Raw genomic sequence first — 17,090 nt, 5'->3', positions numbered from 1 at the left:
CGTGGGTCTCCTCGTGCTTCGGCTAACGGCAGCTCAGCAGCCGACTGACACTGTCCGCTGCCGGGCACTTGCTCTACGCAAGGCTGTTTGAATCCCTTCATTGACGGTCACTAAACCACAGCACACACTAAAAACACCGTTAAAAGGGACACTTACCAGCAAGCCACGGAGTTATCCCAACAAGCTTCACTGGCAGCTTGTGGATGTAGCGCCCATCTTTTACCGTAGTGTAAAGAGTAAACGAGCAGCAACAATGTTCTGACAAAATTCACCTTTTTTCTCGTCTCTTTCTCTCATAAAAGATACCTTTATGCAAAATACATATTAGGGTCTGTCAGTCTGGCAATAAGAGTGACGAGAAGTGGCACACATGTTGTTCAACGTTTAAGTCCCAAGGTTAAAAGGTCGTTGAAGAGGCGATGCCAAATCCTTACATTTTCTTACTTTCACAAAAGGGGTGTTTTTTCCCCCTGCCATTACAGCACAAGGTTGCAACATTGTTGATAAATTCAAGGACCTTTCTGCTCTCACATTCCTGCATATTGTATTCTCTGTCTTGGGGGAACCAGGCTTTATTTGCTCATCCTCCATCCCAGGGATACAATTAATTTAGCTCTGCCCGTGTGGTTCCTTATCACAACTGATAAAATATTCTCTGCTCAGACGGCTTTGAAATTGATTTTGGAAGAGAGAAGCTTTTGATGATGATGTAGATGAAAAAGCTCTAACCTCAGGGATCTCTGACCTACGGGCTCTATGCTGTAACCTCAAGGTTCATAATCTGACCTCAGGGTTCTACGCTCTAACCTCAGGGTTCCTTGACCTCAGGGTTTTATGCTTTGACCTCAGGTTTCTCTGACATCCAGGTTACCTTAAGGTTCTATGCTTTGACATCAGGATTATAAGATCTGACCTAATGGTATGCTCTGACCTCACGGTTTCATAATCTGACCTCAGGGTTCTCTGACCTCAAGGTATATGCTCTGACCTCACGGTTTCATAATCTGACCTCAGGGTTCTTTGCTCTGACTTAAGAATGAATGAATGAATGAAAAGTACTTTATTAATCTCCAAGGAGATTAAGCTAGTTCCAAAAGGAAGACCAGCCCCAGGACCAGCCCGCCAGGAGCCAAGTGAAGAAATATGGATATCAAAAAGTTGTAGATGCAGTCTTGGAAGCACGGGTCTCTAAATCAAACCCTTTGCATGTGTGAAGTAACTGCTCAGATTTATAACTGCACACCACGACAACACAACTTTCTTTTAAAAACGAGAAGATGTATCCTAAACATCCCCTTTGAAAAGACAATAAGAGGGTAACAATGACACCTTCAAAGTGAGTGTTCATCAGCTCATGTTTTATGTGGGATCTGCAGAAAGAAATCAAGCAACACAACAACTTTGTGGTACTTGACCAGCAAATTTGAGCATGTATTGCTTTGTACAGGAAAACTGTTGTCCTTGATTGTTGTATTACATATCTTGCGAAACCTGCTGTGCCAATAGTTCAAACTCCTTTTTTTTTTACACACAGCTGTTGCAATATAATGGTGCGCTCGTACGACCGTGATTACGGTAAGGCGGGAGGAGCCACGCCTCCGCGGTATAATCCTCCACGGACGTGCACAAGCTCCTCTCCCCTCTCCATCATCATCATCATCTGCTGAAAAATGCGAGCCGTGAGCGGTAACAAAATGTCAACTCGGGCTGCGCTCCCTCGCCTGCAGACATGAGCGGGGTCCCGTCTGCTTCTCCCACCAGCAACAAGTCGCTCTCGCCATGCGGATCCACTGCAAAGTAGTTGTGATCGCCGTGTGTTTCGGAGTTTTCCTACTTTTATACTTTTTGGGAGGCAACGCCGCGGACGATCCGCTGCCGAAAGAAGTTGCTGGGGAGGCGGCGGCGGCGGCGGCTGCAGCGGCGGAGGAGGACGGACTCTCTTCTCGGTCGCCGCCGGAGCCTGAACGCGACGTGGCGGCGAAGTTTGCGAAGAAGAGAAAGAAGAAGAAGCCGCCCGCCGGAAGAGTCGGCGCGCGTGCGGAGGAGCCTCCCGGGGGACGGAAAGCGGGGAGAGCGGTCAGCGGAGGGGCCGGCGTGCATGTGAATGCGAAGAGGTGAGGGGTAGTTTCGGGTGTCTTTTCCCTCCTTGGTCGACTTCCACAGCCCCGGACGAGCCCGCTTCCGTTCGTGCACACACGAAGGCATCGCCCACTACTTTTTTGGCGTCGCTTTAATCTCGTCTTTCCGTGCCTTTTTGGGGGGAAGTCACGGGAGGGCGCGCGTCACGCGTTTATTCGGGCTCTGGAGCATCAAAAACGGCCCACATTGTGCTCAAGGACGCTGGCTCCACAATATAGTGATCTGTCAAGCGGCACTTGCATACGGCCATATCTGCTGTTTGGCTGCATTTTACTGGCAGTGTGTTTTTAAACACATTTTATTCTTGTTATTGGACTGTGAGTCACGCTGTTGCAATCAGTGCGTGCTCACTTGTCTGGGGTGAAATGTGAGTATAGAGAGCATGACGGTTGGGTGGAAATATTGGCAGAGAGGACCACGGCACACAACAGAATAATAATGATCTGACCTCCAAATGTTCATAATTTGACTCCTTTTCAGGCCTTTAATTCTGTCCTCTGCTGCTCTGAAGGGGGTAAAGGTCACCTTGAAAGAGCCACATTGCAATTAATAAGGAATACAAATGAGCTCAGACTGGTTTTATGTGGCCTGCTAACATTAACACATTTACTGGAAATGGCTGTTTATCTCGTCAAAGTCTGCCAAAAACCATCTAATGTGGGAGTTGAAAGCACGTCAGGTGGGATTTTCTTTCCTCTTTGGACGCCGAAAGAGAAGCTGCACGCTGGCAGACGATCATATTTTTGTTCTTGTTTTTGCGGCCTTTTAAATTTAGACAAAAGGCAGAGTTTGTCAGTTGCTATTTTGGTTTTATTATGTCTTCCAGCCTCGCACATCCCTTACCGTACCCCCCCCCCTCCCCCACCACCACCACCACCTGGGCTGAGCGCCAGCAATGCCACAATAGCCACAACGTGGTGGTGGAGATACCAGCCAGTAATATGTATTCTACTCCAGAAGCCAGACGGAAGCTTTCGGGACGCTGTTTGCTTGATAAAAGCCATCAAGGCGTTACGTTTGAGAAAAGGACCTTTTGCGTCCTCCCAATAACCACACTCCTCCATGTGTGCTCGGCACTGATAAGGGAGATGGGGTGGAAGGGGTCACCGGTGGCCTCTGAAAAGAAAAAAAAGAAAAGAAAACACAGCCCGGTTTGGAAAGCGCTCAGGACTGACTGACTGCTGAGATTAAGGGGAAAAGAGCTGAGCAGCTGGCCAAAGCCTCCACAAAAATGTTTCTCCCATTTAATTGCGTTAGCTAATCAGATGTCTGGCTGTAGAAAAGCCAAAGAAGTCCAAACAATAGGGTGTAGCTTTTTTAGCAACACGCCTCGGCAGAAAATAGTGAACGCTAAAGCTCTGTTAAAGTGGCTCATAGGGGCAATAAGTCCAACGCATACAGCTGAATCATCGATTATTAGGGTTGTCCACTGTGCCTAGTATATGAAACGGATCATATCGGTGTGGATCTTTGCCTCTATTCATCTGCAGATCTGAGCGGCGGGCAGATTTCCTGTGCGGCGTGCTTTGTAGACAAACATCCCTACGTTTTTTTTTTTTCCGGAGTCGTATCATTTCCTCTGGACACATCACACTACTTCCTGTGGCTTAAAATAGAGATCTTCACTCACCGGACAGACACCTTACATAAACCCCGGGCTTTCTATAAAGCGGGGAGTGGGAGGGGGAGATTTGAGTCGCACATCTTCAGCTGATTAATCAAATGATGAAATGAGAGAAAGTCATCAAAACATCAAACACTTGTTGGTTGCACATTCACAAATGTGTGGTTTTGCACATCCCTTCACTCTGACCTGTTGATCACTTTCAGTGTTGTGTTTCACATGCAGACTAACACAGATGTGCCCCGCCCCTCTATCTGCTTCGTTACTTTGAATTAAGGGCCCTGCTTCTGCAGGACGAGATGGGCGCAGATACTTTGTGTCGAAACAAATCCCCCGGCCTTGTCACTTCAAATAGAGTTCAGCGGTGCCCCTCGCAGTAAAAAAAGTCGCTCTCTCACCGCGGCATTATGCATAGCTATAAAAATGTCATCTCGCATGACTGAACGCTCTCTCTCTGCCGGGAGTGTTTTGAAATCTCCTCGCTTGCCCGTGCAGACCAACGCGGCGGTTGGAGAGGAGTTGGAGAGAGAGGGAAGGAGGGAGGGGGGGCTGTGTGAGCATCATCAGGGGCAGTTAAATCTGCCTGTTAGACTGGCTAACTCACTTTTAATTTACTAAGTGAATGAGTCATACAGGGTGAGGAGGGAGAAAGTAGAACGGTAGGTGGACGTGCCTCGGGTAGAACCGCTTCGGAGGAGCAGGATTTAAGACCAGAGATGGCCTCTTTTTTTCTTAATGGTTATGGATCCAGCAAGTGTTAAATCGGTTCATTGATTGGTTGATTAGCTGATGAGTCTGCGCTAACATCCCCCCCGCTGTAAAGCACAGTGTCACTATCCACGCTTTCCTCGGTGTAATCACCTCTTAAAACACATGCCATGGGTGTGTAACTTCTGATGCAGATGTAATTAAAGTGTATTCGTATTCAGTACAGGCGGCGACCTCCAGGTCTGATGAGGGAAGCCAGTACTGAAGTGTCATAAACTTGCAGTTTCTCTCATGGCCAGCAGATTGCAAAAAAGTAGTCTGGTTGTATAGAAGTCGATGAGAAACTCCCTCTACTTCTCCCTTGATTTATTCCATCAGTAAACATGAGCTTATGGACTCAATATTTAGTTTCAAGTCAATACAGCATGAGGTTCATTTCATCAAGTATGGTGCATTTAGATTAAATCAGACCATAATGCAGGGTATGCTTTAGGGCGGGGCTATCTTTCGAGTGACAGGTTGCTACCATAGTGGTCCGGTCTGCGAGTTTATAGTCAATAGTTAAAAGTTTCTGAATTTCCATTACTTTGAGTCCAAGCCACGAATCGATCTGAAGAAGCACCCGTAGCTTTCATCGACGTGGCGTTGCATTTAGAGAAGGCAGAAATCTGGTCCATCCTCCTCTAGAGGAAGGGACTGTTGAGGACATGGCAAGCAGTTTTTCAGTCTTTTCGCCCACTGGTTCAACCCAAGACGAAGATGCTGGACACAAGTGCACCAAATGACCCAGTAATATGCTGACTAATTAAATGCCTTCAAGGTGTTCTTTGGTGTACTCTGGCTCTTCACTCTTTACATGTACACTTTTCTTCGACTTTATCTTCAAAGATGCTGCTCGCCCCCCTCCCCCTCCTCTTCCCTGACATGATTTAAAAGGGTTGGCTCTGGTGCTTTGTAGGCAGGCGGAGGGCTCCTCGTGTGCTCACTCTGCAGCCAGTAATGAATTCAATCCTTTTGTACCTCCTCTGTGCTTTTTTTCCCTTCTTTTTCTTTTTCTTTGACTGCTTCCAGATGTGAGGAACGCTGCCATGACACAAAACATCATGTGTGCGGCCCAATGCTTAATGCAACAAAAATGAATTTGTGTTTTTTCTTTTGTCCGTGCAATTTTCCCGCAGAAATCTGTTTTTCAAGGGCATTTATTTTTGCGACGTAATTACACCCCACTGTGTTAGGAGAGATATGGATTACTTTTTCCGGCGGGAGAATTTGGAATGTGTGTTCAACAACCTTGACAGAGCATCGGCCTTTGAAGCGCGGCGGACGAGATTTCTCAGCACCTTCTCCTCGTTGCACCCTAATCTGCGGTTCATCATTGTCCCTCGGCCATGCAGAAAACGAAGTGTCACGCTCGGAGGCCGCCCCGCAAAACCCACCTGTCAAATTTCACCCTTCACTCTTCCCATCCGGTTTTATGGCTGCTTCCCTCCAGGCTCCGAGGAGATGCACGCCGCTCGGAACGAGCAGTCTTTGATGGTAAAACGATTTACCATCCACTGTTTTTCCAAAATGACGCTTCATGCTGAAAATAAAAGGTTCACTGTTTTCGATGTGCCAGTCTCCGCTCCCTGAGGCTACGACAACATTTATGTTGAACATGCTGTTATCACAACCAGCCCCGTGGAGCATATGTACGTGGAGGACACGTACACACGCTCCCCCGTCCTCCTGCTTCAGGCTCCCCCATTGTACAAATATTTCCTTATCATAGTAGGAGACACTCTGTACTGCTCTGTGTATTTTAACACAACAGCACTACTAGCGCTACAGAGAAAGCACATTTTTTTACATCAGATAAAGGACCTTCTTCCCTCCTGGGCATGGAAGAACAAAGTCCAGTGGGAACTTAACAGAGCAAGAAAAGATGTGTGTGTGTGTGTGTGTGTGGTGGGAAAAAAAAGCCCAGATTCTTCACCTTGTCTGTCTGACAAAAAAGGATGAAAGTCATGATCTGCTATTTCCTTGACTGCGTCGCTTTGTTTCACCGGGCTTGATTCTCAGAGAGTGCGGAATGAATGTCTGTCCGCGTGTTCATGCCATTACTGTCGGACAGTGGACGTGTTGACAGGTGAGAAGAGCCGGAAATGTTTTCAACAGATGTAATTGCTGGGTGTGCATGGAAAGAGCTTAACCCTAAATTATTCTGGTCAGATACGGCACATAAAACACACTTTTAAAGTGCCGACTTTGAACAAAGACGCAAGACATTCTGAAACTTTACAAAGGAAACGGTGAATTGATGAGCAGCCACTCGGTTTTTTTGTGTGCTAATGACCAGCGGCTGGCAGATAGTGGAGAATAGTTGTTATCTTCCAGTCAAACTTACAAGCTCATAATGTCATTTTTTAAAACCTTTTTAACTGGGACACATCTGCTTTCTTTGAAGCGGCTAGCCTCGTCCGTTTCTTAACGCGAGAAATGTCTTTTTTGTTTATAAAATCATCGCTTTTTAAATTGCAATCACCTTATTCTGTAAGAAAATTAGAGTTATAAAACTCAAGTAGGTCAGCCTTACTTGTATAATTTTATTCTATCACTGAGTTTAAATTTACATGACGAGCAGCTGAGATTTATTCAAATACCTAAAACTAAAATTGTCAGTTATTATGTTGTCATTAAAAAAAAATGCTTCCAACTCTTTTGCTCAAATCTACTATGCAGGCGTTGAATTACAGTTTCTTTTTTTGGTTCTTTTACTTTGAATGTTTGCTCTCGACTTGAATACAGTTCAGTACATCTCCTGTTGAGTACAGATTGCTCTTCACAAGCAGTGCTGCGCCGCAGGCCAATCTACAGTGCAGGCGATGAGTGAAGAAAACCAGGTTTGTGTAATCAGTGATCCGAACCCCCTCCACTTTCCCCCCCCCCAACACGTGGCCTTGGCCTCATTTCGATTTGAAACATTGTCCTAGCGTGCATCATTTGTTCACTGAATGAGGTCCATTTGTATCATCCTGTCCTAATTGTTGCTTTAAAAACAAACCCTCATGGAACTGTGTTCAGTTTAAATATAATCTATTGTACATTTTCTGTTTTTCCTTTTCCTTGTACCGGTCTTCGAGCACTTCTTCAGTTTTTGGTCTTTTTCCATGTCCTTACCAGCAAACAGCGCGGTAACGCGGCCCGACCTGTGACCAAGCGCAAACGGGCGGAGGAGGTCATGCACCTGGCCGTGGTGGCCTGTGGGAATCGTCTGGACGAGACCCTCGTCATGGTCAAGTCGGCCCTCCTGTTCAGCCTCAAGAGGATCACGTTTCACATTTTTGCAGAGGACCCGTTGGCCCCGCAGTTCGAAGAGAGGGTGAGAACCTTCCAGTGGTCGGGTTTTTACAAAAAAGATTGAATGTGGTGCCGCGGATACTTTTTGCTTTTAGCGCCACTCTTTTTGGTTTGTTTTCTATGTGCACTTCTTTAGTAAATGGTTTGACTTCTGATATAATCCAGCCCACATTAACCCCCCCATCTCTCTCTTTGTTATTGATGATATCAAGATCAGAGCAGTTTTAACTCTGACTCCCTCTAGTACAGACATATAACCCTTTTATCTCAAGGCCGGGGTGTCGTATATCACCAAGACGCCCTGTTCTGTTTCTTTTTTTCTCCCGCACCATGCATCACTTCAAAGTCACCTTTACAGAGGTGCCTGGCGGGATTTTGATTAGCTCCACCGATATGGTAACTCGCAGTGTATTAACATCGCGTCTAGAAATGGTCCTTAAACTGCTTTGGAATCCGAACCCTAAACCCGTGTGCTTGCCGTCGTGTTTAGCATTGCCATGTGTTTTAAAAACAGAAAACACAAATGAAAAATCTCTTTGTGCAACAGGGAGTTGTGGTAGATAATGGGGCACATATGCTGGGTACGCACAACAAAGAGCTTATGTCCGTCCGCAGTGTAAAAAAAACCACAGTGAACACGTGTTGGGGGAGATGGGTTTGTTCATAATCTCGACACAATCGCTGCCAATGGCCTTGCGGCGCTCCCTCACCCGTTTCAGGGCCAAACTGATGATGATGATGATTACAGGGTGCCGTCCCTTGTTTAGGTTGGAGCTTTTTAATCAAACAGCTGGCAGATGCATGTGCTCCGTGCACAGCCACACAGTGACACGTGGCTTCGCCAAGTCCATTGGGGCAGTCTTTCCGCGAAGGGGTTTAATGTGTTTGAAGTATCGGAGCGAGAGATTGTCTTTTCAGAATACAGTGGCTGTTCCTCCCCACTTTTCCTCGCACGCCTGTCTAAAGTGTGTCTCCTTACTTCCAGCTGAACCAGTGGCCCCGCTCCGTCTCCGCCAAGTTCCAGCACCGGATCTACCCCATCACCTTCTCTGTGGGGAACGCTGACGAGTGGAAGAAGCTCTTCAAACCCTGCGCTGCTCAGAGACTCTTCCTCCCCGTAAGCCTGCAGCACTTATCTCCTCTCCTGTCCTCACCACGCAAGAACGAATGTCGTGGATCCATTTAGTTTCCTGCTTACACAGCATCCCTCCCCCCCGCTCCTTCCTTACCCATTTTTGTTTCAACCCAGCGCACGCTTAACGTTCATTCACGACTGTGATTATTGACGACTTCACACTTCTGCAGCGTTTACTTAACGAGCGTTCTCCAGAGGCTTTCATCGAGGGGACGGCCATTGATTTTTCTTTTCCTGCCGGTGTCCATTGAAATAACTTAATAAGCTTACTTGCCGTGTAATGAAGACGCTGCAGGTCAGACGGATCCATAGGTGTTTTCTCTGGCCGCGAGGCAATCAATGAACATTCCTTCTTCGCTTTATTGGGAATACATTATCAAAAGCTTGTAGCCTCTACGAATGGTCTGAAATATGGGACGGCTGGATCGGTCCATCCTGATTTTGTACCGTCCTTTCCTTTCACAGATAAGTTGGCAGTTAATGCACATTCAAATCCATCTGCTCTTAAAGTAGGTCTGTTGCACTGAACTCTCAGGTGGGTTGCGTCAGACTTCAAAATTGGGTTGGACCTGCACCTGTGTTGTGCATCCCCCAGTGTATCTCCTGTTTTCACCATCCGTAATTTCAGGTGTCGTCGCCGTCGCCACGATTTCTGCTTTTGACTCCACTGTTCTCTCCCCGCTGCGGGGAATCTGCCAGTGAATTAACTACAGCTACAATATTTCAGGGAAATCCCTTCAGCGGTACGAATATAGTTTAAATTCTCAAAGGTTTCTCAGCTCCGATGGATGAAATCTTCTGTCAGCTGAACTGGCGTAGACGAGGGTTTTTGTCTGCCGCACATAGACGGCACAGTTCATCGGTGGAGATGGGAAGTAATTGTCTAATCTTGAGCTCATCTTATTGTCAGCAGACCGTGGAAGTCAGCATTTCTTCTTCTACTTCTTCTCCCACCACAGCCCACAACTTTGATGTTTGATGATATCTGAATTCTTCCACAGATCCTATCACACCATTCTTCTTCTTTGTCTTCGTCGTCTTCTTCTTCGTCGTCTTATTATTATTAACTCTAAATTCTAGAATCTGCTCAACCTTTTCCGAACAGTGTGAAATGATTAAATGTTGAACTTTGTAAAGCTGTGGATATACACTCATAAAGCAGGACTTGATCCAAAAGTCCCTAAATCTACGAAAAAGTCCCCAAGTCGACAGTTTTATTAAAATATTGGAGCTTTGTGGTTTAGTTTGCTGTTGATTTCCCCCCCCCTCCCCCCATCCTCCAAGACATAACATTGAGCTGATCCAAACTGAACCTCTTGATGCTTACTGCATAATTTATTGTTTTATGTTTTATTAATATGCGAGTTGTGGTCTGGGAGAGCGAGCTGTATGTGGCAAAGAGGAGGTGGAGCTAACGGTGTAAGTATGTCACTGTGGGAAGATACAATATCACGGTCGTAGTAATACCCGTTGTAGTTTGTTTTAGATGAAAAATCGAGGTGTGTGTGTGTAACAGTGGCGGACCAGAATCACAAAGTTATAGGTGTTTTATTTGTTTTTTTGAATATATTATAATTAAAAGTTATAGCCATTTTTTTATGTAATTGATTTTTTACAAATATAATACATGTAATATATATTTTTTTCTTCCCTATTAGCTTATTCTCTCATTGCACAGCTGTCTTCATCTGTTCCTCTGCTCCTTCAGGCCTCTTAAACGGCTTCTTGGGAGCTATTTAACAGCATTTTTATCCAATCACATTTCACCTGTCTTTATCTATAAAGAGTGCTCTGTGCACGACAGGAGCGTCTCCTTTTTTTTCCTCCCTCAGTCTGCCCATGATGTGGACTATATGGCACTCATTAAAGGCCTGAGTTGAAAACGCACGGCCCGCCACTGGTGTGTATGCAAATATAACGATGAACGCGACCGTGTCCTCCCAGGTCATCCTGAAGGACGTGGACTCGCTACTCTACGTGGACACAGACGTGCTGTTCCTGCGGCCCATGGACGACATCTGGGACCTCCTGAAGGCCTTCAACAGCACCCAGCTGGCCGCGATGGCCCCGGAGCATGAAGTCCCAAAGATTGGCTGGTACAGCCGCTTTGCGCGCCACCCTTTCTACGGAGTCACGGGGGTCAACTCCGGCGTCATGCTGATGAATCTCACAAGGATCCGCAGCACGATGTTCAAAGTAAGCATCCAAGCGTACCCCTATTTCCTCACACTCTGATTAAAGTAAAACAAAATCTATATAATGATGATGATAATAATTCTGAAGGTTATTTTCTTTGAGCCTGCAAGTGCTATGAGTCTGATTCACCGCGCTTGAAGCACAGACTTCTGCCCTCAGAACTCAATTTAGCAGCTCTCCGGCTTTTAATGCTGCCAGCAGCTTGCAAATGGAAGCAGGAATGTAAATGGGCTCCTCCTTTGATGATGTGTTTTTTTTCTTCTCTTTTTGGAAGGAGAAAAACAAAGATTTCTCTGGAGCTGTTTGCGAGTCAATGTTTGCTGTTGGTATTTCAGAACAGCATGATCCCCAGTGGCCTCTCATGGGAGGATATTCTACATCCGCTCTATCAGAAGTACAAGAACCACATCACCTGGGGAGACCAGGACCTCCTCAACATTATCTTCCACTACAACCCAGGTAACGTTTTTTTTTGTTTTTTTTCCAGTGTATTCATGTATTCTACAGTGATCATAGGACACATCATGTACCCATCTAAAGAGGCTTCAAAGTGCTCCAGCGAAGGTCCACAAGAGGCACCACCACAACATCGATGTCTTGTTTTGCTGTTGATGAACCGGCCTACGTCATAAATCTGGGTTTGCAAGCAACACGGGCGGCCGTGTGGCTGCAGGCAACAGCAGACTGAGCTCCAGCTGCAGCGGCCAGATGCGGGCATGAAGCGCCCAGAGCGACGTTGAGCTGGCACAGCCGATGAAGTGTTTGTCTTACGTGGCACGGCTTTGAGCTCCCCGCGATCTCCGGGGGAGTTTTCGTTGGTCCATAAGCATAGTTCGGATTTATTTCTTTTTTTTCCTGCTGGTTCTGCATCCAGGCTTCTAACGACTGCGGTCTTGCCCACAGTTTAAGACTTGGTGGGGAGTTTTCTTTGATTCTCTTTGCATAATCGATATATAATGATCTACACCGTAGTTCCGAAGTAGCTGTTTATATAAAATCACTGTCCTCGCTGTGCCCTAGTGTTGGATTCACATGAGATACAGTGCTTGTTGTATGACATGGCAATGATGCGTTGTTTGTGTTTTGCCGCCCCCCCCAGAGTGTCTCTTCATATTTCCGTGCCAGTGGAACTACAGGCCAGATCACTGTATGTACGGGAGTAACTGTAAAGGGGCAGAAGAGGAGGGCGTGTCCATCCTGCACGGCAACCGGGGTGTGTATCACGACGACAAGCAGCCGGCTTTCAAAGTGGTCTACGACGCAATATGGGACGTGAGTATCCCTGTGGGACCTGTTCCCGTTGTACTGAGACGATGTGGGGTCGATGCACAATTCTGTGTTCATAACCGGATCTGGTCACTCAAATACGGTAGCCAACTATTTGAATCAGTTGTATTAGAAATAAAACAAATATATAATATAAGTATGTGCACATCTCATTTCCACGAGCCCTTAAAACTAAATAAACAAATAGAAAAGTACACGGATGTTTATTCATGGCATAAATGTATTTTTATTTGCATGAGCAAAAAACGTGAGATAATGGATCATTTCACAGTAGAAAAACACAGGTGTACCTAATCAAGCTAATGAGGGCTGCCCTTCCTTCAGGTGCGTCCGTCCCAGGGTCCTAGAGTGTGTCTATTACCGAACACTTGTACACTGCAATGCAGTGCACTGACATCTGTAGAGCGCTGCGTAGCTGATGAGCGCCGTATCAAATGAAACACTTACGTTAAGCACTTGGTGGAGGTGACGGAGGCAAATCTGTTCGCGGCACCCGCGAAATTAGGCCGGAAGTGACGTAACCAAATCTGCTCGCGATACCCGCAAAACTAAAACTGACAAAATGAACGCACTTCTTGCCCTCTTTTTGTCCCTCGTTTACCCCTTTCTCCACTCTGTGTGGAAACTGCGACACCTCCACAATCGCAGCAGAAGCATGTAAATAAATAGCTGAAAAGCTGGCGAAAGGACTCCTCCTCTTTCGCTACGTAGCCAAGATGGCGCCCGTTTAGTGCGAGTAGTGTCCATCGTTTTACACTGCATTTTTTTCGTCGTTAGCGGTGCGCCATCCGGGTACTTTCAGTGCACTGAATTCTGCTGGTTTTGTCAGTGTGGCGCCCTAAGCACTTAAAGTCAGTCCTTAAAATGCTAAAGTGTCCGGTAGTAGACACACCCTCTAGTGTTCTCCATCGTTAACGCCAATGCCACTTGTAGCTTTTCCGGCTCTGTGGACCGGAGGAGGGATATCTTTATGGTTTGAGTAATAAGCCCTACTTAGTTTATACCAGGATTTGATTTGTTAATGGTATTTGGGAACGGTCAAGTTATATTATGTGTCTGTAGCGTTAGGACCTAGACAACTGTTTTGCTACCTAGCTTCTTAAACGCGTTTAGATTTAATGTGAATATACCTAGCGTGTAGAGTAGAAAATACCCTTGGTTACTGTGTAAATAAAGGTATGTAAAAGCTCAATGCAAATGTTATCTTCCTGCTCCAGAATACTGTCTTTGCGCTATGCTTAGCCTAGCATAGCGCAAAGACTGGAAGTGGAGTGTCATCCTAGCCCTGTGGGGAATTGTATACCTCAACTAAAAAGCGACTGATATTTTTCACTTTTCACCTGACTTTAGGGTTATGTAAAGAAGCGTATTTTCCAAAATGTCGCACTGTTTCTTTAAGGCCTTTAGCAACAACAAAAAAACAACACATTTTTGCAGCTTTGAGTATTTTCTCTGTGGTACAAATTCTCTATTGCTTGCATGAAACAATCTGGGTCATTTTTTTCTTTTAATTTAGAATTTGTTTTCTCCGGCTGCAGAGTCAGTTCCCCTCCCTGCTCCACAGAGATAAGCCTCTTAAAGACGAGCCGGGTTATAATTTATGATTAATACAGAACACCCTCACCCCAGCTCTGCTGAAGGAATTTGTAAACACCATTTAGCCCATGATATGTTCCATTAAAAACCCATCAAACTGAAATAGCATTGGGATCAGAACTGACGCAGGACAATGACTCTGTTCCTGCAGTATCCCTTCGAGGACAACATGTTCCAGTCGCTGTTCTACCCCATCCAGACCAAGTTCCTGGACACGGTCAACACCCTGTGTGGTCGGATTCCTCAGGTCTTCCTCAAGCAGATCGAGAAGACCATGCGGAAGGTGTTCGAAGACAAAGTGGTGCGACGTGTCAGGCCGCACAAATAAACTGATGGGAGGCACGGACTCCTTGTTTTCAGTCGGACAGTGGCGAGGACCGTGGACTGTGTGTCACACCGCCGTCTTCCAGCCCGATCTTGGGTTGCGCTGTGTTTGCTGTGTATATTCGACACATACCACGTCCTGTATTTGGTCTCGTGAAACATTTGTGTGGGGTAATAAGCCAATGTATACAGAGAAGCATACAGTGCTGGTCAGTGATGCCGTAGAATAACTTTTGCCTTATTGCCGTCTCAAAATGTTGATGTCACAGTTTTTTTTGTTTTTTTTTTATCAAGAATTATGAAACTATGAGTTCTACATCTCAAGTGTGGGTTGAAAGTCAAATAATTGAGACATATTTACATCAACTGAGAGTTTTCGAACATTAATAAACCCGCGCCTCTACAATCATGTGAACATTTTACCGGCGTAAGAGCTTGAACCGTGAGCTCGGAGAGGCACGAGTGGCCACATGCCACCGTCAGTATTCAACATTACAGCACGACAGAGGAAATGTGGAATTTCATGTTCAAGAGCCGAATGTTAAAATGCACTTTCAGAATGACATTGTGACTGGATGGTTGTTTGTACGCAACATGTCCACATCAGCTAAACTGTCCAAGGGAACCAAAAGTGTGTGTGTGGGTGTGTGGGTGTGTGGGTGGGTGGGTGTGTGTGTCGCAGCATTTAGTTCAATGTGGTGTAATGATCTAAATGTGTCATTCAAACAGAAATTGGACTCGGCTGCGCAGTCAACATGTTTTTTTCTAAATAAATTGATGCAATGTGCCCAGTCTTGTTTAATGTGTATGCATGCTAATTCATGGAAATGTAAATGTGTAACGGTATGTGAAATGCATTTTTCTCCCAGGTGCGTTATGCAGTAAGTTAAGGCAAGGTGTGATGCTCCATCGCAACACAAATCTTGACATGACTTAAGTTGTGATGTTTGTTTCGATACTGGACCTCATCTGAACTTCCCACTGCACTGCGTGTGCTTACAGTGGTGATATTGTAACGCTTGAGGCAAAATAGAAAATCCCCCAATACTGTGCCGAAAGTTGTTTCAAACTAATCTTTTGAACTCTATTTCAGTTCCCGACTCCATATTGGGAACAGCAAAGGAACATTAATGAGTCGTCTGTTTTACACAAAACGTCGTTCAAAAGGCGGCCTGGTTCAGGTCCTCGAGGCCTGAACCACACGCAGGCAGCAGAACAGCAGAACAGCAGGTGTGAAACAGCCGTCCAAAAGAGCATTTGGGAATCTGCAAGAGAGCTCAAAATGGACATATCGTTGAACGAAGTCTGGCATATATTTAGCTCTGATATTACCTATCCATAACTAGACACACGTGCATGCACATACTAATGTTTAGAATGAACAGCTTTTGATTTCTGGGCAGTGAAATACTTTATATGCTCTTTTACATTAAGAATCCAAAATTATATTCTGCAGTCAGAAATGTTAGAGTATAAAATGTATTCTGTACAATTAAACTTCATCGGGGCTCACTGTGGTGACAGGCTCGATGTGTCGAATGATATTGAGAAAACGTTTCAGCAATAGTAACACTAGGAAAGAAATGTGGCACTTCATGGTTTGTTTGTTTTTTAAACTGCAAATGCTTGCATTGTACTTGTATTGTTTATTGCATGCCGTTTACTTTCATCGAAGTGTTACTGTATTGTGGTACTAGTGAGAAAATAATATGATTGTTTTTTAAACCCTAGAGGGACCAGCCGAAGGTCAAGTCGACAAGTGTCCTCATCCCAGACTCCCAACTGGCCAAGCAGCTTGTCCTGCGTCCTGGCTCCTCACCGGGCCGTGACCTTGGCCTGAAGGGTACTGCCCACTGAGATAACACGGTGAGAAGGCCAAGGACTCCGCAGAACCTGAACCTCATGCATTTAGTTGAATACTTTCTGTTTTATAGTCTGCCAGACGAGGGTTAACTTTTGAGTCTGGGGCGCATTTTTACTTTTTCAATACAAGTCAAATTTATAAATGACCAGTTTTAATGTGATCTCTGTTTGTAAAGCTTAATTTACTTTGCTTTATGTGTACCCTAAAGGGTATCTGATTGTAGGTAAACTGTGATAAAGCTTCCAAACTAATGTATAACTTACAAGGCTCCCCTTGGCGCACCTGAGTGGTGCACTTGAGCCCCGAGGGAGTCATTAGTGTGGGAAGATTCAAGGGATTTGCGAATCTTCGAGGAGCCACGTGGAGCTGTTTTGAATGTGCACGTCTTCAAAACGACTGTTATGCAAAAGAACTGTAAAAAAATCATTCATTAATAAAAAGACGCATTGGCCAGAGAAAGCTATTCCGTACAGTAGCATTCACAGTATTGTCATATAAATCTAAATTTGGGGAAAACACCAGGCATATGTATATGTTTATACTTCTACTCTTTGTTTGATGTATTAATAAATGTTGTTGCATTGTGACAGTGATCCTTTTATTTAATATGGGAGTCTTCTGGATCCCAGCACCAAACCCTCATACTGGCGCCTCACCCGGCCAGAACCTCTCGGTCTTCCTGTGCACCTTCGTCTCGCTCCTCTTCTTATCTTTCCAATTGCACCGCATTCCTGTGTGTCAGCCAGATGGCCAACTCAGCAGAACCAGCCACAAGTGCGCACGGTCTTCTTCTCAGAACAATATTTCGGGCTAAACGTAAACCAATCGCAAAGAGAGAAAAAAGACCCTGAAAACCATCTTTCAGCTCAGACAGTGCT

General features: G+C 45.4%; 1 protein-coding gene across 1 annotated transcript; it reads left to right on the top strand.

The window, feature by feature from the left end:
- Positions 1-1,689: 1,689 nt before the first annotated feature.
- On the top strand, positions 1,690-15,117 carry gxylt2 (glucoside xylosyltransferase 2). Its single transcript, XM_068594108.1, has 7 exons — positions 1,690-2,114; positions 7,634-7,832; positions 8,796-8,927; positions 10,890-11,141; positions 11,477-11,600; positions 12,241-12,413; positions 14,176-15,117. The coding sequence occupies exons 1-7, from the start codon at positions 1,780-1,782 to the stop codon at positions 14,350-14,352; spliced, it is 1,392 nt and encodes a 463-aa protein (XP_068450209.1). The 5' UTR covers positions 1,690-1,779; the 3' UTR covers positions 14,353-15,117.
- Positions 15,118-17,090: the final 1,973 nt, after the last annotated feature.

The sequence above is a fragment of the Clinocottus analis genome, unplaced genomic scaffold (genome assembly GCF_023055335.1).
Source record: "Clinocottus analis isolate CAN_PGR_092001 unplaced genomic scaffold, fCliAna1.0.p SCAF_3, whole genome shotgun sequence".
NCBI classification, from domain to species: Eukaryota; Metazoa; Chordata; class Actinopteri; order Perciformes; family Cottidae; genus Clinocottus; species Clinocottus analis.
Note: the sequence above shows the minus strand (reverse complement) of the source record. Positions and strands in the feature narration are given on the sequence as shown.

Bases quoted from the DNA above. Each gene is read 5' to 3' on its own strand.
- gxylt2 (XM_068594108.1), top strand. From the start codon at position 1,780: ATGCGGATCCACTGCAAAGTAGTTGTGATCGCCGTGTGTTTCGGAGTT. The intron at 2,115-7,633 runs GTGAGGGGTAGT...TGTCCTTACCAG, and splicing joins GTGCATGTGAATGCGAAGAG to CAAACAGCGCGGTAACGCGG. The intron at 7,833-8,795 runs GTGAGAACCTTC...CCTTACTTCCAG, and splicing joins CCCCGCAGTTCGAAGAGAGG to CTGAACCAGTGGCCCCGCTC.